This window comes from Vipera berus, assembly GCF_964194415.1.
Source record: "Vipera berus genome assembly, chromosome: 6".
NCBI lineage: Eukaryota > Metazoa > Chordata > Lepidosauria > Squamata > Viperidae > Vipera > Vipera berus.
Genome location: NC_138208.1, coordinates 315,981 through 336,461, shown reverse-complemented (window position 1 = coordinate 336,461; position 20,481 = coordinate 315,981). Strand labels below are relative to the sequence as shown.

The 20,481-nt window shown below is 44.2% G+C and overlaps 2 protein-coding genes across 9 annotated transcripts in view; one reads left to right on the top strand and one right to left on the bottom strand.

The window, feature by feature from the left end:
- The window catches only part of WNT7B (Wnt family member 7B), a 99,711-nt gene extending 94,183 nt beyond the window's left edge, over nt 1-5,528 (top strand). The window contains exon 4 of the mRNA XM_081330819.1: nt 2,734-5,528. Coding sequence (XP_081186945.1) covers nt 2,734-3,213 — 480 coding nt within the window. The 3' untranslated portion in view covers nt 3,214-5,528. The remainder of the gene's footprint in view (nt 1-2,733) is intronic.
- Nucleotides 1,988-20,481, bottom strand: part of ATXN10 (ataxin 10) — a 114,863-nt gene continuing 96,369 nt past the window's right edge. For 4 of the 8 annotated variants that reach the window (XR_014026852.1, XR_014026853.1, XR_014026854.1 and 1 more), the window contains 3 exons: nt 18,546-18,695; nt 18,196-18,314; nt 1,988-2,129 (listed from right to left, as the gene is read on the bottom strand). The gene's annotated coding sequence lies outside the window, so the exon portion shown is untranslated. Of the gene's footprint in view, nt 2,130-9,270; nt 9,295-11,846; nt 11,890-18,195; nt 18,315-18,545; nt 18,696-20,481 lie in introns of those variants that run through there. The other 4 variants (XR_014026858.1, XR_014026859.1, XR_014026855.1 and 1 more) reach the window with 4 other exon arrangements.

Below are 20,481 nucleotides of genomic sequence, written 5' to 3'. Positions count from 1 at the left end.
AAGGCCCACTTCACTTCACATTCTAGGATGTCTGGCTCGAGGTCAGTGACCACCTCATTGTGATTATCAGGGACGTTAAGCTCATTCTTGTATAGTTCTTCTGTGTAATTTTGCCACCTCTTCTTAATCTCTTCTGCCTCTGTTAGGTCCCTGCCATTTTGGTCCTTTATCATGCCCATTTTTGCATTAAACGTGCCCTTCATTTCTCCAATTTTCTTGAAAAGATCTCTGGTCCTCCCTATTCTATTGTTTTCTTCTATTTCTTTGCACTGTTCATTTAAGAAGGCATTCTTATCTCTTCTAGCTATTCTCTGGAATTCTGCATTCAATTGGGCGTATCTTTCTTTTTCTCCCTTGCCTTTCGCTTCCCTCCTTTCCTCAGCTATTTGCAAAGCTTCCTCAGACAGCCATTTTGCTTTCTTGCATTTCTTTTTCTTTGGGATGGTTTTGGTTGCTACCTCTTGTACAATGTCGCGAACCTCTGTCCATAGTTCTTCAGGCACTCTGTCTATCAGATCTAATTCCTTAAATCTATTTGTCACCTCTACTGTATATTCAACAGGGATATGATTTAATTCATACCTGAGTGGCCTAGTGCTTTTCCCTACTTTCTTCAGTTTAAGCCTAAACTTTGCAAGGAGAAGCTCATGGTCTGAGCCACAGTCAGCTCCTGGTCTTGTTTTTACTGACTGTATAGAGCTTCTCCATCTTTGGCTGCAGAGCATATAGTCAATCTGATTTCTGTGTTGACCATCTGGTGATGTCCATGTGTAGAGCCGTCTCTTGGGTTGTTGGAAAAGAGTGTTTGCTATGACCATCGCATTCTCTTGACAGAATTCTATCAGCCTGTGCCCTGCTTCATTTTGCACTCCAAGGCCAAACTTGCCTGTTATTCCAGTTATCTTTTGGCTTCCTACTTTAGCATTCCAATCCCCCATGATGATAAGGACATCATTTTTTGGTGTTAGTTCTATAAGGTGCTGTAGGGCTTCATAGAACTGGTCAATTTCATCCTCTTCAGCACTGGTGGTTGGGGCATAGACTTGGACTACTGTGATATTGAATGGTTTGCCTTGGATTCGAACTGAGATCATTCTTTCATTTTGAGGATTGTATCCCAGTATTGCTTTTCCTACTCTTTTATTGACTATGAAGGCTACTCCATTTCTTCTGAAGGATTCTTGCCCACAGTAGTATACCTGATGGTCATCTGAATTAAATTCACCCATTCCTGTCCATTTTAGTTCGCTGATACCTAAGATGTCAATGTTCAGTCTTGTCATCTCTTGTTTGACCACGTCCAGCTTTCCTTGATTCATGGATCTTACATTCCAGGTTCCTATGGAGAAAAAATCTTTACAGCATTGGACTTTCCTTTCACCACCAGACACATCCACAGCTGAGCGTCCTTTCGGCTTTGGCCCAGTCGCTTCATTCTTTCTGGCGCTACTAGTACTAGCCCTCTGCTCTTCCCCAGTAGCATATTGGACGCCTTCCGACCTGAGGGGCTCATCTTCCAGCGTCATATCGTTTTGCCTTTTGGTACTGTCCATAGGGTTTTCATGGCAAAGATACTGGAGTGGGTTGCCATTTCCTTCTCCAGTGGATCACGTTTTGTCAGAACTCTCTGCTATGACCTGTCCGTCTTGGGTGGCCCTGCACGGCATAGCTCATAGCTTCATTGAATTACGCAAGCCCCTTCGCCACGACAAGGCAGTAATCCATGAAGGGGAATCTACTTAAGTAAGTAGTGTGAAAACAATATTATTGAATTAGTGGTTACACATTACAGGGACGATTGTGGATTGTTTTATGTAGCCCAAACTGGTGTCTTGCTGTTGTTGCCCATAGCAACTGACTGTGTCTGGGGCATTCCTCAAGTGGGGGATCCCATCCATGGGCTCTGCAAAGAGGAAGGGAAGCACAATTGATCCCCCTGCCAGGTTTATTCTCGCCTAAATGGCTTCACAGTGAATCCAGCTCTCGCTTTGCTGTGGAGATCTCCTGCTGCACATTCCTCAGAGCAAGTCAAGAAATTGATCCGCTTGCTCCCCTCGGCAGCCTGGTGTGCTACTGCAAAATCTTGGGAAACAGAACTGTGTCTTTCATGGGCTCCGTTGTGTTCCCAGCTGTTGGAAATTGTACAGGAAGAAAAATTAACATAACAAGAAAATGCAATAAATAATCTTACAGTGAAACATAAACGTAGATCAATGTGGGCATCATGAATCAGCTGATGTTGGGAGTAAAATGCTTGGATTGACATTCTGAATATAGTAAAGTGATTCTCCTTCTTGAGGTTATGAATGTCTTCATTTGGGGTAGAGCTTCTCCCAATTATTCCCTCCTTCCCCTTTCCTTTCCATTTATATTCCTTCCCTTCCTTCCCTTCCATTTCATTTCATTTCCTTCCTTTTCCTTTCCCTTTCAAGGAATGAGTTGTATTGGTGGGCTCAGGACCCATAAGAAGCTAATGAAGGAATACTATGCTGTATTCCTTCCAGCCAAAAAGAAGGAATCTTGTTTAATTTCCATGGATTTTAATGAGAAAATGATGCAACCCTATGGTCCAAATGAAACCAGTGGGATTTAAAATAGGCAGCTTCTTGACAGGTCGCGCCACTAATATCTACAGATGTTTTGTAACTTCTAATGAACCCTGAAGGTCCAGCCGAGCAGAAGGAAAGCCGTGGCCCGTTGTTGTCATTTTGTTCTCCCTGTTTGCCTGTGCAGGTGCTTGAAGGACGGATGAAACTGGAGTGCAAATGCCACGGCGTTTCTGGTTCCTGCACCACCAAGACCTGTTGGACTACACTACCCAAGTTCCGAGAGATTGGATATATTTTGAAAGAGAAATACAATGCTGCCGTGCAAGTGGAAGTGGTCCGGGCCAACCGGCTTCGGCAACCAACCTTCCTGAAGATCAAGCAGATCAGAAGCTACCAGAAGCCGATGGAGACCGACTTGGTCTTCATTGACAAGTCGCCCAATTACTGTGAAGAGGATGCTTCCACGGGGAGCGTGGGGACCCAGGGGCGGCTCTGCAACCGCACCTCCCTCGGGGCGGATGGCTGCGGCATGATGTGCTGTGGAAGGGGCTACAATACCCACCAGTACACCAAGGTGTGGCAGTGCAACTGCAAATTCCACTGGTGTTGCTTTGTGAAATGCAACACCTGCAGTGAACGGACAGAAGTGTTCACTTGCAAGTGACCTTACGATGGAGCAACCTGAACATGGACACAACCGCCACTTGGTAGTGTGGAACAAAATAACTACAGCATCATTTTGCACATTTTTCTTTGTTTATTTTCCTTTTTTTGGTGGGGAGGGGGTAGAACCAATCTCTTATTCGTTCCTTGCTAACACAGTTGGAAGAACATTGCATAATCTGTTGGCTAGAGTTGCTTTGATTCCCTTAGTCCAAGGGACCCTGGGATGGGACGATGAGTTAGGACGATGTTATTCAAGGTGAGGAGTTTTTCCTTTTGATTCCCCCTCCCCTTGCCCACTGCAGTCTGAGGTGCGATAGAGTTTTACTCCTAGATTAAGTTATGCATACAATACGATAGACACAGATTCCAGGAGATTTTCAAATTCAGAGTGAGCACCAACTTGTGCAACGGAGACCATTTTTTTCCTATTAAAGAAAGGACGGAAGAAAGAAAGAGGGATTGAGATGTTAAGTCTAAAGCTAAGATTCCCTCAGTGTTGCCGCAACACTTATTTCTGAGAAAGAAAGGGAATGGAGTAGGGACAAAGGGCAGCAGCTCAGACCAATGAAACACGGGGTTGGGAGGAACTTCGATGATGGAGTCATAGATAAAATAAAAGAGGAAATTCTGAAAGCTCCCGGTAACACTGGAAACTTTTGAATGGACATTTCAGCAGGAAAAAAAGATTCTCTTATTTATGTTTTTAATATTATCAAAACTTTCTAAGCACTAACGGGTAGCCATGCCTTTACTTTGAACTAAATGTAAAATCACTGGAGCTCTGACTTCTTCCATTTTCATTCTGGGCACCTGGTTCTCCCGGACTTTTTCCCAGTGCTACTGACCGCCTGGACCTGCTGGCCGCTGACCAGGGGACCGTTGTCCTCGGGTGGGAGGGGTCTTCGGGAGGGAGGAGGAGCCACTCGGGGGGGGGGAGTGAGGATTAAAAAAAGGCGGCTGGCTGGGCTCCTCCCTTGTTCTGCAGCACAAAGCTGGGGCAGGAGAGCAGCCACACCCGGGAACGGGGCAACGCACCGCAGCCGACTCGCCGAGGGATAGCTCGCCGTGGAACGATTTAACCATTCAGTTTAATTATTTAAATTAAGTGAGAAACTGTTCTAATTTCTGTCATTCTCATTTCATTTTGTCCCTCCTTTTGCATACTTTCTTTGATGGTTCTATTCCACCATTTCTTTGATATTTGTGTCACTCTTGTCCCATGGTGAGGTGGTCATGCCTGGTTGTCCCACGGTGAGTTGGCTGCAGCAAGTTGGCCATGGCGAGTTGTCATAGACCCCCCCTGCTGATGCAAGACAAAGACAAGCAGGGATATCTGCAAGGGGGGGAAGTCAAGGTGACAGTCAAGATGGCAGCCATGGTGATGCGTCATCTTGACGCTCCTGGGGATACGTTAAGCTTATACACATTTATTGCTTTATTGGGATGTGTATTTGGATTCTTCCTTTCCTGAAGGTCCTCTCACTGTTTGTGTCATGTTTCTAGGTCTGTGTGATCCATCTCAGTTGAATGGGACTTTGTATAAAACTGCTACATGCACTCAAATTTCTCTTCCAATCTTCTGCAAAGCACTGAGGTCCTTCGTAGATTATGTAGCTGTATAGGGAGGAAGATCGTTGTATAACAGTCGCTTAAAACTGGAAACAAATCTAGGGTTTATCCAGCAATTGATGACACTTCAATTGGTGAGAGGAGAGAGCTTCCCTTTGTGGGTCATGAATCACTAAATTTGGTGACTTCTAGAGATGAGGAATGACCCCATTACACGCTATATTATGAAGATGATATAAGGGGTCAAAAACATCAAAATGGCAATGCAACTGCACGATTGATGTCCTGCCCTTTTGATACAGGATGCATTTCATGTAAAAAACTGTCCAAGCTTCATTTGTGTCATGGCGGCCACAAGTTTGATGTTTTTGACCAATTCAGGTGCCCTAAGAAAGATATAGATATATTTCCAACCCTCCATTTTGAAAATAGGGTCTGGTGCAAGGTGCACCCTTGTATTTGCTTACACTCTTCCCACTAAATGCAAATTCAGTCTGGATTGTTTGATGGAAACTACTCCATTAATTCAACTGGTTCTCTGAGGTCTTTCTGACATCACATGCCTCGTGATTATATCTATTCCTTTTTTTCAGTCTCTGCCAGCCATCACCTTTGGTATTAAGGATGCAGAGCAGGTTACCGCACAATGCCATTACAATATCCTCGAATTGTGGTGTCGAATCTACTACAATGCTGAGGATGCATGAAAACAAAACCCCCTTCTCATCCATTCTCCTATGCCAGTGTTTCTCAACCTCGGTAACCTGAAGATGGGTGTACTTCAACTCCCAGAATTTCCCAGCCAGCTATTCTGGGAGTGGAAGTACACCCATCTTCAAGTTGCCGAAGTGGAGAAACACTGTCCCACACAGTTCACTACAAATTTCTTGCAGAGGAATGCCTGTTGTTTTTCTCCCCTAGCGTATAAACCCCAATTTGACATTCAGTCGCAAGTCACCCGTTGTGTGTCAGCATGGCTGAGCTGCCGGTAACTCAAGAGGAAAAGGCCCTTTTTGCAGTGTTAGCATTATTCGGCAGTGGCCTTTTCTTATTGTTTCATAATTTCCAGGTTTAGACAGGCTTTTTATTGGCTCTTTGGAAGAGATTAACATGCTAACCCCACGCCAGAAAAGTAATGTAAACAGCAGTTGTTGAAGCACTTGCTGCAGCTGCCGATGACTCAGTCGCACCGTAGAACAAGCTAATACAAGGCTGGTGTATTAGTCTGAGTTATTTTTAGTGACACAATTAATCTAACTAACGTTGACAGCCTAAAACCATCCTTTTGCTTCCCAAAGGACCTCTTTGTATATATTGCTTTTTTAAAAGGCATATTCCTAAAGCAATACAGCATGCGATACAAAAAGGGTGTGCTTGTAAACATGTATGTTCTCCTAGGCAAGGGATGAAACTGCTAGTCAAACCTCAGTTTGCTACTACAAACTTGAAAGTGTGACGTTAAATCACACTGTTTAAGTCTTCAGCAAGTAGCTGCTACTGAAGCTCCCTGCCTAGCACGGGTGTCCCCAAAGGGAGAGAGTAAAAATATCAAAATGGGGACTACCACGGCTTCTCTTATACATGAGAAAAAAAGCAGGACGACTTCAATCATCCAGATGCAGCCTCCCTCTTGACTTACTCGACACACACAGCCCTGGAATAAGTTCAGGAAGCTGTGTTGGAATCACCCAACGTGGCTTTGTGGCTTCAAAGGTGATATGTGGTCTTGGTCTTCATCTTCCAGGGTTGGTAGGTGCAGATCAGAGCTTTCAAACAATTCACTTGGTTCTTTGTGAATGTAGTTAGTTAAGCCAACTGTATTTATCTGATCTGGATAATTCTGATCCTTTCTGTCCCCAGATTGATGGAATGCATGGATCTGGTAGGATGTTATACACAATATAAATGAAGCAAATGTGTTTACAGAACAAGGGGATCTGACCTGGCATCAAATCTTCCTCAAGTCCTTATCTGCAACTTTCTGAACCTTCCAAAAGTTTTTACCAAGTTTAATATTATTCCAATTTGAGGATGAAATTGTTGAATCAGAAAAATAATCGTACCAATTGTAATTCATTTTAATTACATATAAATGTAATAGAAAATAGGCCAATTTTTGCTGGAGTGCAGCACCCAATATTTCATTCAAAACCACTGTAATAATACCAGTTACCAAATTTCACAAGGGAATCTTAGGATCCTAGAATTGGAGGGGCCCTTGAGACCATCCAGCTGAGTATTTTTCAGATGCATGGATTAAGATGCATGGGTTTCAGCTCCCAGAATTCCCCGGCCAGCATGCTGAGCTTCAGTCTATGGCCTCAAAGAGTAAACAGAGACTACAATATAACATGGGTGAGTGAACATTTAGCACATGATTGTCAGTGGCCATGATTTAGTGAGCCATCTTATTAGGACCAGATTCACACATTCGCAGGTTCAGCCCCAGGTCCTCTTAAGACAGAGGTCCCCAATCCCCAGTCCTTGGACTGGCATCCAGCTTCGGCATGCCAGCAACCGGTCCGCACAAACAAGCGAAGCCCCACCCGAGGGATGCAAGCAGCACGCAAAACCAGGCACCTTCCGGTCCACGGAAAAACCTCTTTCCAAGGAACCGGTCCCTGGTGCCCAAAAGGTTGGGGGGGCACTGCTCTTAAGGCACCTATGAACAGATGGACAAGAGGGCAAATATATTTCCATTCCGGTCAAAGACTGTAACCATAGTTGGATGGCATGGTTACATTTTCACTGCAGATATTTCCAATCAACCATCATAAGCATCTTTCCCCATCATCATCTTTTTCTTTCTTTGTTCCACTCCCCCAGCAATAAATAAATAAAAATAAAAAATCAATGTCTGAAAAGTGTTAATTGCCCCTACACTTAAGCTGAGCCCTCAAGATGGCTTCACCCATCCCTTAAGAGCAGGAGAACCGATGGAGTACCATTCCTTAAGCTCGCATTAGTTGCAGTATCATACTTCCAAACGCAGTCCTGTGGCACAGGATACTGTAAATACGCCAGTAATATTTGTGGAGGGTGGGTATTCACTTAAGTTATATTATTCTATATGTTTAAATGTCTACAGAAATTATGTTAAATTATTGTGATCAACACTGAACAAAGGTGTGTGTATGTATGTGTGACTATTTACACAGCATTCACAGAAGTTGAATATCTCCAACTTATGTAACTTTCCTTCCTGCTCAGATCGATTCTCCTTGTGGCAGAGCTTCACTTGCACTCTGATGCATCTAAAGCGTTTTTTGTGTGCGAATTGTAAAGAACAGAGAATAAAAAGGAAGTACTGCTATCCCACCAAATTAACACCAGGGCCTCTTGCAGGCAGGACAAATATAACATAGGTGTTACAGAACATATCCCCAGATTCATAGCATGTTAAACATGAAACAGCCCTTCCATTATCCATGCATGATGGTTGTCCCCAGAACCTGGTCAAGTTTCCTCCTCCTCTAACTTTATTTTAAGGGTTCGCCCAAATGAATTTTGGTTTTACAGATTGACATGAACTTTCAGAAAGTTGCAGGATCTGCTCATCCTCCTGATGGGAGATTTTAGCGAGGGCTTCTCCAGGATCCATCAGTGCCCGGTGGGCCAACGAGTGACGGAAGCACAACGTGAAAAGGAACGGAGTGTGGATGGCGAGACCATGGGAGACTCTACCAGCGGTGCATCAAAAAGAGGAGAAAAGCCTTCTGGGGAGAAGCCCAGCCAAGCTCAGTATCGAAGGAGTGGTGACCAAAAAGGGGTTGGGAGTGGGGAGAAAGCCCAGGAAGTGTTTCCAATGTCAGGCTGTGATTTAAAAGAATTAACGATGACAGAGCTCAAAGTACTGTACATTAAAGAATTTTCAAAAACAAATACATCTCAGCTCTGCTTTTTTCTTGGGACAGGGAACATGAATAGGGGAAAGTATTTTTAAAGGTGTTTTTATATCATATCAAGAGGAAGCACTGAGGGGCAATTCATGTTGGGTTCCAAATTTGGGGACGTCAACCGTTGGATCTGGTTGATCATCCAACCACCCCCAGCAGGGATCAAGTAGAACCTGGAAGATCGTATTTGTAGCAAATGTTTGGGACATTTGACAAAAGCAGCCTTTCTTTGGGCTCCCTGTGACTTTTTAAGTTTCAAAATACATGCACAAAATATGCATAGCATTAGCAGATAGAGACATAGACACATTGTGTAGATCAATGTAGATGAAAAAAGATCAATGTAGATGCAAAAATAGAGGGGTGTGTGTGTGTGTGTGTGAGAGAGAGAGAGAGAGAGAGAGAGATATTAGACCACAGCAATGCATATGACAAAGGAGACCACAGCCTACTTCTTGGTAAGATAGAACAATGTGGAATAGACAGCATCACCACCAGATGGATTCACAATTGGTTGACCAACTATGCTCCGCGTGTAGTCCTCAATGGAGCTTTATTTACATGGAAGGAAGCATGCAGTGGGGTACCTCAACTGTCTTGGGACCAGTGATGACCTAGATGGGGAGACAGAAGGGGATTTTGCAGACAATGCCAGACTGGGGGGAATCGCCAACACATTGGAAGGCAGAGTCAAGATTCCAAAGAGAGACTTGAGCAGTTCAGTGGTGAGAAAATTAAGGTCCTGCGTCTAGGCAGGACACATCAAATGCACAGCCACATCATGGGCAGCACCTGGCTCAACAGCAGCAACTGTGACAGGGAGGTCCAGTAGGTGTCCGAGTGGACCCCACTGACGTATGAGCCAGCCGTGTGCTGCAGCTGCCAAAAAAACCAATGCGGTCCCAGGCTGCCTCAACAGAGGGTAGCATCAATTTCACGAGAAGCGAGAAGTACCACTCCATACTGTACTATTGAGGCCACACTTGGAATGCTGCATCCATTTCTGGTCGCCCCCATTCAAAAAAGATGTTGAGCCCCTAGAGAGAGTGCCGAGAAGAGCAATTAAGATGATCAGGGGTCTGGAGGCTAAACCACATGATGAATGGTCAAGGGAGCTAAGTATGTCTAGCTTATTAAACATAAGGTTTAAGGGGTGTGTGTGTGTGTGACATGATAGCTGTCTTCCAGCAGTTGAAGGGCTGTCACAGAGAAGAGGGGACTGATCTATTCTCCAAAGTACCTGAGGGAAGGACAAGAAGTAACTGTGGATGATCATGAGGAGAGTTCCAAACCAGCAATAGCAGCAAGCACATAGACTTATATACCGCTTCACAGTGCTTTAGAGCCCTCTCTAAGCAGTTTACAGAGTCAGCCTATTTCCCCCAACAATCTGGGTCCTCATTTGAGCGACTGCTCAATCGAACTGCTGGCAGTCAGCAGAATTAGCCTGCAATAGTGCTGTATTCTAACCACTGCACTACTAGAACTAAGGAGGAATTCCCTGACAAAACAATTCACCCATGGAACTCCTTGCCTCTAGAAGTTGTGGGTGCTCCATCACTGGAGGCTTTTAAGAAGAGATTGGACACTTGTCTGAAATGGTATAGGGTCTCCTATACCGTAGACCTGCTATTCCATGTTCTATCTCTTGGGGGTGGGGGTGGGAAAGCACTAATGAGAATGGCTTTTTATATTAGAGGATATCGTTAGATTACATAGATCATTAAGGTAGCCGTGGTCTTAGAGTAATGGGATACTTCTCTGCTTTTCTAGGATCCTTCACAGCAGCACCTGCATGTTGGCAGTGCACGTACAAAGAGCATGGCTCTGGATTAAGTGCTGCCACCGCCATCTTGCCCTTTTGGACCTTCCATCCAAACGCCACTGGAGGTTCCACATATCCAACAACAATTTTAAGCACTTTTTCAGATATTTGTCCAGAGATGGCAGGAAAATTATAGAAGGTTTTTCTCTTTTCCAGAAACTGACTCAGCCTTTTTAGGATCATTGACCATCTAACAAGAATTGTCAGGAAGTTCTAGTGTATAAACTTAGTAAAACTCCGTGTCAACAATGGAGCAGAGAGTTTATCTTCATATTTATGGGATGCTGTCTTCAATATTGATCCACAGATATTTTTTTTTAAATTGCTGCTATTCTATAGTTCATGAACAGGTTTTAGTCGATAGCATCCTTGATTCAGATTGGTTCTAAATGTATTCTCTGATGAAATGGGTTTCAGTCTTGGGTTTCTCATGGGACTTTTAAAAAATATAGCCAGATTATTCCACCTTCAGAGATATACATGTAAATAACCAATCAGCGTTTCTCAACCTTAGCAACTTTAAGATGGGAGGTCTTCAGCTCCCAGAATTCCTCGACCAGCAAATTCCTCAATAAAACAGTTTCATAGAGATCCAAATAAATTGGTTACTCCCAAAGTTTTAGCCTTCTATTAGACGTCCATTCCTGCATGGGCTGCCCGAATCGACAATGCCAAGATGGTGGTCATGGACGCCATCTTGACCTTTTTAAACTCCCCACCGTGGATGCCATTGTTGACTCTTTGACATTTTGTAAATGTTTTCTCTCCATTAGGAGGCCTGTTGGTGGTGGCTTCAGGGCCCAAATGGCTGGTCCAAAGTGCCGTGTATTTAGGCCCCTTTTGCATTGCTGTTCCTTCCTTGGGGAAGATTCTCCTATCCTCCAGTGAACTCAGCTTCCTATGAACACAAACTGAACCTCAGCAAGCAGATCGCCTGCTGGGAAAGCAGCCGTGGAGGGTGTGGTAACGATTAAGACACGCCACTCCAGTGCTTCCAAGAACAAACCTATTAGAGATTTGTGTTCCATAGTTAGTGAATGTGTGTGATTCCATAGTGGAGTTCGTGAATTTGATTTGATAGGACATTTACTTGAACGCCGAACAAACCACATGGAACTTCAAATGCAGATTCTTTTCTCCCACCCCCAAATCTAAACCTGTATTTAACTCTTGTCAAATCTAGGCCACTGTGCCGAAACCACAGAAGGAGTTCGCTATGAAATGGTTGCTCGCCATAAGCAGTTTTGAGCCTTTGAGCATTTCTTCCAATAAATCTAAAACAGAATGCATATAAAACCTGCCATTACTTTTCTCGTCCTCAAGAACAAGATATATTTTTACTTTCTTTGGTTTCAAAGAGGTTCTTACTGGAAGTGTCCAACAGCTGCAAAGAACAAGAGAAAAAAATTCAGATCACTGTGCAATCTATTTTCTATGGTTGTTTTTTCAGGACACAACTGAGAATGTAGAAGGTTGGAGCATTACTCTAAATTGAGAGTCAATAAAGAAACTGGGGTCAACCCATTTTCCAAAGCACCTGAAAGCAGGACAAGAAGCAACGGATGGAAACTCATCAAGGAGAAAAACAACCTGGAACTAAGGAGAAACTTCCTGAGAGTGAGAACAATCGATCAGTGGAACGGCTTGTCTGCAGAAGCTGTGGGTGCTCCAACACTGGGGGTTTTTAAGAAGAGACTGGACAGTCACTCGTCTGAAATTGTATAGGGTCTGCTGCTTGAGCAGGGGGCTGGACTAGAAGATCTCCAAGGTCCCTTCCAGCTGTATTGAGCTGTTGAATGCTCATAAATTTAGCTGATGCATGCTGCAGCAATTGAAATTCCCAACTTATTCTACAAGACTAATCCAACATAAAGCGCATTGCTGTGAATTTCACCCAAAGACAGACTTGTGTCTGTGGAGAGAGTGAGGGGTGGGAAAGTGGCATTACACATCTCATGATGTCGAAGGGCATGGCACAAAGCATTTATGTAGTGTGCGTGATGATATGACACACAAGACATTGTGAGGCCTTCTACTGAACGCCAGTGTGACTGCTGCCACATCCATCTGGCTGAGGGAGAGTAATGGGTGGTGCCCCAGGCATAACTGTGCCAATGTCAACCGTCCCACTCAATCGTCTAGCAAAGAAAGACTCTTGGCCCATTGTTTGTCCAAGAGTATACTTTACTAAAGTTTACTAAAGTGGTCACAGAGGTAGCGAAGCTGGTTCTGGTGTTTTCACATGCAAACAATACAACTAAATTTCCTTTTTCCCCGGCCACCCTCCTGTTATCAATTAATGTCCAATTGGATGCTTGTGTATTGTCAGGGCAACAGACCCTCAGCACCCGGGCTTTCCAGCTGGCATTTGGATGGTTGCCCTTGGGCTGGCTGGCGTTTCTCACGCTGTGGGCCGGCACAACTTGTTTTCCATCCCTCCCCTAATTCCTTCTTATATTCCAATCTTCTGTTCCCTCCCCCCCCCCCCGGTTGCTAATGTCAGGCTGTCAGCTTGCAATGCGTGGCTAGCAGAATGGCAGCCACAACAGCCATCAGCAACATTTCTGTGCCATCACATTTACTTGTGATTTTAGCTGAGCATCAAGGGTGGCCTAATGGCTTAGCAGTTAAGATGCTGGGCTTGTCAGCTTGGAAAGCTGACATTCTAGCTTTGAGACTTGAGCATCGCGTGATGGGATGAGTGCGTGTCTTCTCCTAGCTCCTACCCATCTAGCAGTTCGAAAGCATGCAAATGTGAGTAGATAAATGGGTGCCACTTTGGGGGGGAGGAAGCAGCACTCCATAACAGCATGCTGGAAACATGACCACGGGAAACGTCTTTGGACAGCGCTGGCTCAAGGCCTTGAAACAGAGAAGAGCACCAACCCCTACAGTTGGCAACGATTAGCGGAGTAAAATCTGCAAGGACTTTCCTTTCCTTCTTTCGAGCATCAAGGGCCTTTCCAGATTGGAGGCTTACTCTTCCAGAGGCAACTTCCTCCTCCCTCCCGATACCAGGAAAGTACTACTTTTTCCACTCTGGGAACCCGAAACAGACTTAATTCTCAGACGGATAAACTGTAAGATTGCATGTAGCCACGTAGCCTATAAATGAAGACACTTTCAGGTTTCCACCTAGTCTTGCAACTTCAACTCCGATCCTTTTGATTGCCTGCTTTTGATGGATTTTGGAGCTCTGCAATATCCTTTTGGGGATGGAGAGACAGGAATTCTTTTTGCAAGTCCTTCAAATATTACCCCAAATTTTGAGTTGACTTGGACACTTGCAGGTAGTCGGGAGTGTCAAAAGTCAAGATGGCAGCCGCAATAAATCGCATGCTTTTTAACGTAAGTTGCAGGTAGCTTTCTCAGCAATAAGACTGCAGTGACTTACTCCGGTCTGCTTCCAAGACGGTTTCTGACTTCTGACATAACATTCAACCTTGGGATAGGTCAAAGTCCCCCATCCAAGTGACTATCGTGCCCCCCCCAGTTTAGCTGCAGAATCTAAAGAAGTCTGACTAGCTGCTGTCATTAGTTGAGACAGCTGAGACATGGAAATACGACAATTTTTGCCCTTCCTTTTTGAATATTATTAAAAATCCATGTACTTTGCTTCCCAGTTTCCTGTTTCTCTTTGCCACAGTTGCTCTGTGCCGGGTGAATGTTTGGCTTGAATTACCACAAATGATTGGCAGGTCTTTGAAACTGCAGGCAGGGCCGGTTTATGCAATGCAAATTCTTGTTTTAACATTTTTTTATTAGTTTATAATATAAAATACAAAAATACAAAAGAAAATAATTGGAAAGATGGGGAGGAAAAAGATAAGGGAAAAGCGCAGAAGAGGGGAAAAAGAAAGAAAAGGCATTCATTTCCAACTCCCTTTGGTGCAGTAGAATAGGATAGGTTTAAAATTTACACTAAATTATAATTTAAAAGAAAATTTCTATAAGAGGATGTATCACTGGTATTTAAGACAAGCTGTCTAGAAGGTATTTCAAATTAATTTTGGAAATGCAAATGTAAAGAAGGGACTTTTTATCAATTGTGGTGGACACGTAATATTGGAAGTCGGATTCACATCCTAATACAGAAGATTCTTAAAGTGAATATAAAGATAAAACCAGAAAAGTTTCTTTGGGGTTTAATGGGAAAAGACTTGGGGGGAAAATGGAACTTTGATGTTCTACGTGTTGTCGGCAGCAGGAGTACTTTCCATACGAAAATGGAAGGACACTTTGATCCCCACGGTGGACGAATGGTTGAAAAACTTGATGTAGAGTTAGCAGAGATAACTAAACTACGGTAACTGCTTTGATTAAAGAAAAAAAAGTACAATTATTTTTGTTTCTACTTGGAAACCGCTTCTGGACTTTGTGCTTGAGGTGGGGGGGGGGGGGAAATGAAACCAATTAGATAGGTTTGTTGTTACAGAAATGGCTAGTTTATACTGCTATGTAAAAGTAAAAATTTGAGGTTTGATGTTATTATCCTATTCTACTGCACTGAAGGGAGTCAGGTTTTCGCATTGCAAATTACGAGTAGGAGTGCAAAATATATTAAGCCTAAATTACACGAAACATATCCTGATTCCGTCTGTAGCTCTCAGTTATAGAAATACAGTATTAAAGTCGGGCTCATTCTACATTGCTCAAGCACGCATGAAGGCCTGAGGCTCGTTAGAGAAAACACACCGCAGTGGAAATTACTGGATGAAATCCTTCTTCTTGAAAATAAATTTTAAAAAAAGATGAAGAAAAAAATGGCAGCAATGCAGAAAGACAGGTTTGCTCTCTACGTTTGTTCCAACCAATCTGGCCAAAAGCCACCCCTGCAATTCAATCTGTTTCCACATCATGCAGAGCCCAAAAAAGTTGGTTCACAAACTATCACATAATAAGCATACAGATTCACGTACATATCTATGCACGTGTGAATGTGGTTGATTAGGGGATTAGATGTAGACAGGTTAAGCATTCTGGAGCCTATTGACAGCATAATATTGTGTGATACAAGCAGACCTCGACTTACGACCACAATCAAGCCCAAAATTTAGGTTGCTAAGTGAGACATTTGTTAAGCCGGTTTATCGCCTTGCCACAGTTGTAAAGAGAATCATTGCAGTTAATAACACTGGTATTAAGTGTCTCTGGCTTCCCCACTGACTTTGCTCCTCAGGGTACAAAAGTTGATCACATGACCCCAGGACGCTGCGACCGTCATAAGTATTGCCATTGCCAAGTTGTCTGAATTTTGATCACGTGATGCATGGTGGATGCTGTGCTGTGAAAATGGTCATAAATCAGTTTTTTTCAGTGCCGTTGTAACTTTAAATGGTCACTAAATGAACTGTTGTAATTAGAGGACTATATATCTTCATTCGAGGGGCTCATGGGGCACAGTGTCAAAATCTGCAAAACATTAAGGGTGCCCTTGTAACCGAAGCCCCTTTACACCAGGGGTCTTCAAACCTGGCCCTCTGAGGACTTCAACTCCCAGAATTCCTCAGCCAGCGTCGCTTTATGTGTCCATTGACGCAGAACAGTCATGAATTAAACACTCGGCCCATCACGTCCCTCTCCAGAAACTCAGGCGGGGCCTGGTTAAAACTGAGGATGCAGGCCGAACGAGCAGAGCAAGAGGAATTTCCACTTGCGTAGCAACAGCCAGGTTTGCTAGCTTTCGGTGGGTGTGAATGCATTGCAGAGAAGAGTGCCTAGGAAAAGAAGTTCCCCATCCATGGAAACAACCGGAAGCATCAAAATTTCACCTAATTGCAAGTCTGATCCCAACGTCACTTGATCAACAGAGACCCCCTCACGCCAAAGCTGGGGCTGCACCTTCATAACGCAGCTTCTTAAAAATGAAAAGAATTCGCGCAGGAAAAGAAGAAAATGTAACAAGCAGATATTCAGTGTGGGTGGGGAATGAAGTCGGAAATGGCACCCAGCACGGCACCCTACTTTCCTTGGGCAGCCCTCCTGCTGCGCTCTGCCACCTGTTCTCTCCCTTGACTCGCTGCTCTCGCGTGACTGGGTCCTGAGTTCAACACACGACTCGGGACACCCCTTTTCCGGAGATCCTTCAGGAGCTGCTGCTTGATGGATGGGTCCTCCCGCCAGGCCACAGTTTTGAGACTTGGGGGGCAGCTGCACAGAGCACAGAGGAGCCAAAGGCCAGAAGGCCCAAGGCACAGCGCCGTCTCTCGTGACCTTCCCAGGAGGAGGAAAGGACAGCGAATCATGACCTCATTACTCCCGGTAAAGGCAGAATCGTGTCCAGTCACATCTGGCCGCAGGTCTGGCTCTCTGTTCCTTAGCCGAGAGACCCAGTGTTGTCCAGAGACCTTCTCCATGCTCAGGTGGCCAGGGCGTCCGTACCTATTAATCTATTCGCCTTTGCGTGCCTTCTAACTGGTAGGTGGGCAGGAGCTGGGGCAATAATGGGAGCTCATCCCATCCTGCGGTGCTCAGCTCTCGAACCCAGGCTGTCAGCTCTCCAGCTGACGAGCCGTCCTGCCCCCTTACGCCCAGTAAGACTCCTGCAATGTGTCTGCAGGAGGCCCTCTTGAAAGATCGTTCTTCAGTTGCAATTAGTGTAGCGTAGAATAAAGCGGTCCACATACTCTTCAGTTTCCAATGGTGGGGATATATAACACTGGTGTTTCATACTGGTTGCCCATCAGTTTCCAGTTACAATTTGAGGTCCTGGTTTTGATCCCCAAAGCCCCTCTTTTCCGTGGAGTCCCCTACTCCGTCCAGCAGAGGCCCACTTGCTGGAATAACTTGGACAGGGGAAAAAACCCTCTCACTTTCAGGTGGAGGGGCTGAAATGGAAAGGGGCCACTTTTCTGTGGCAGGCCACTGCTGCGGCACGGCCTCCGGTGGAGATTACGCCAACCTCCTCTCTGCCGATTTTTTTGGAATTTCTTGAAAACAATGTTGGTTGGGAGGGGTTGAAGCACGTCTCTATGACTCCATCTTTTATTTTTAGAATTCTGATTGATCGTTGTTTTTCTTGCTATTATTTCTTATATCCCCGTATGGTGTTACATGTGACTGCGGATGTTCTAAATTGTTTCTATTTATATTCTGTGTGAGCCACCAAGAGTCATTTGGATTGCAGCAGGGAAGAAGTGTGTTTAATGAATAAATTTAATAATTGTATGTTTTCAGCCGATGCTCCCTGGAGCGCTTCCCCCTCTGCCTGGGCTGGGTGGAGCTGGTGGGAACTTCCCCCCCCCCGCAGGCCCGAGAGAGGCACACTCGGGGGACCTTGCTCTGCAGATTCCTTTCAGGTGTCCCCGGTCAATGAAAAGCAAAGAGGAACAGAGAGATCATCCATACCTCTAAACGTAAATCTGTGAAAGGGGAAAGCAAGTATGCAGTTTGGGCGTTTCAGATTGAATACTTGAAAAGGAAGGAATGAGGAAATGTCTTTGTGGTCACCCATTTTCACTGCCTTTGCTATCCAATACATAATTATTACCAAGGAACATTTCAGCTATTTAGACAAAAAGAGAGAGAGAGAGAGAGAGAGAGAGAGAGAGAGAGAGAGAGAGAGAGAGAGAGAGAGAGGGAGGGAGGGAGGGAGGGAGGGAGGGAGGGAGGGAGGGAGGGAGGGAGAGAGAGAGAGAGAGAGAGAGAGAGAGAGAGAGAGAGAGAGAGAGAGAGAGAGCTTGCTTCTTACCGCTGGTGTGTTTTTGGCCCAAGAGTAATCAATTTCAAGCAGACGGCCCAGGTGAAATTTACTTAAAGGCTACCTGCTTCGAATGGCTTAGGAGAGCAGGAGGGCGCAGCAGCTGCCTCCTGCAGAAGCGGAAGAGAAGAGCTGCGGGATTGATTTTCTACAAAACAAGAATGAGATGGACGCCGGGGTCTCCTGGCTGAGGGGCCCGCAGTCTCCTGAGATCGGGGGAGGGGGGGCGCAGGAGATGCCCTTGCAAGAGGCATCAAAGCGCTGAGTAACCCTTGTCTCCATGCACGTTTGGAAGGAAGCGGGACATTGGCCAGAGCAGCCCCCTGGCCTTGGACTCTGACCTGGTGTGAAGAAGGGCAAGGGAGTTCGGATCCGCCTCTCCTTCCCCTGTTCCGAGCGAATGTTTCGGCCGATGCATCTTCCCTCAGTTTAGAATAGCACAGAACGTTCTGTTTCTCTTTCCCATGACAAATCCGACCGTTTGTTTTTATCTAATAATAAAAAAAACTGAGTAGGTTTTTAGGTATTATTTTTTATACATGTTCTAGGAAGCACAGAAAACAGTACTACTGCAAGATGCATTTCAAAAGATTGTTGCTTGATTTTTTTTTCCTGACTGTTGAACTAAAAACGAGGCATTGCCACCCAGGATGAAAATAAGTGCTTCATTTTCTAAACCCTTCGCAAAGCAACTTAGAAAGGCTGCTATTAATGTGCTGTAATTTTAAAGATTACATGCCATTGATGAATTATTGTGGCCTTGAAGATTTGGAGGAACAGGTTTCAAAGGGATTCCAGGCCATAAGAAGTTCCACATAAGTTTATCAAGTTCGACATTTTTGACTAAAAGAATTGTAGGCTTCTGCTAGCTTAATTTTTAATGATCTTGCGCTGAGCAAATTACAAGAACCAAAATAGCAGATATTATAGTAGCTTTCATCTTTTTGAGAAATTCAGAATTGCTGCTTCTGTTATGTTGTTCTAATACAGCTAATACAGAAGCACAATAAAGTCCTGGCACCCAAATATAAACCTATATTATCTCCTCCTTCCTATTCTTTCAAATATTCATTGTAAGCAAATATGTGAAATACATAGTTTGTGTAATTGTTCTATTCATTTTCACTATAAAAATGCATTTATTCCCATTAGTCTCTTGTCTAGCTGTATGCAGCCCATGCAGATTTTAAGCGTGCCCCAGACATCTCTGCAAAAAATAAATAAATAAAATAACTACAACTTTTTGTTTCACTTTGAATTTTCTAGACTGTCTGCTAGTATTTCAAAGAATGTAGTTCACGCAATTGCAAAAAGACTTGGAAAACCCCGTAATATTACTTCATTCCACTTTTTCATTATGAAAAACAAATATGTGCTTATTCAAAACCATGCATAATACATTAGAAACATTTTAGTTAAAAATAATGCAAATTACATGAATAATGTGTATTTATTTGACACAATAATAAGTTGTATCTTTTTTTAAAAAAAAGTGTATTTTTTTACAGACAAAAGAAAACAAAACTAGGATACCAGAAATCAGTAGCTAAAGGTCCAAGCCAAATTTAACCAGAAAAAGTCTTCTGTTGGAAGGCAAAACATGTTGTTGTTGTTGTTAGCTGCGAAGTCGTGTCCGACCCATCGCGACCCTATGGACAACATTCCTCCAGGCCTTCCTGTCCTCTACCATCTTCTGGAGTCCATTTAAGCTCACGCCTACTGCTTCAGTGACTCCATCCAGCCACCTCATTCTCTGTCGTCCCCTTCTTCTATTGCCCTCGATCTTTCCCAGCATTAGGCTCTTCTCCAGTGAGTCCTTCCTTCTCATTAGGTGGCCAAAGTATTTGAGTTTTAGCTTCAGGTTCTGGCCTTCTAAAGAGCAGTCAGGGTTGATCTCCTCTAGGACTGACCGGTTTGATCGCCTTGCAGTCCAAGGGACTCGCAGGAGTCTTCTCCAGCACCATAGTTCAAAGGCCTCAATTCTTTGGCGCTCAGCCTTTCTTATGGTCCAACTTTCACTGCCATACATTGCAACTGGGAAGACCATAGCCTTGACTATACGCACTTTTGTTGACAGGGTGATGTCTCTGCTTTTTAGTGTGCTGTCTAGATTTGCCATGGCTTTCCTCCCCAGGAGCAAGCGTCTTTTAATTTCTTGGCTACAGTCCCCATCTGCAGTGATCTTGGAGCCCAGGAAAATAAAATCTGTCACTACTTCCATTTCTTCCCCATCTATTTGCCAGGAATTGAGAGGGCCAGATGCCATGATCTTGGTTT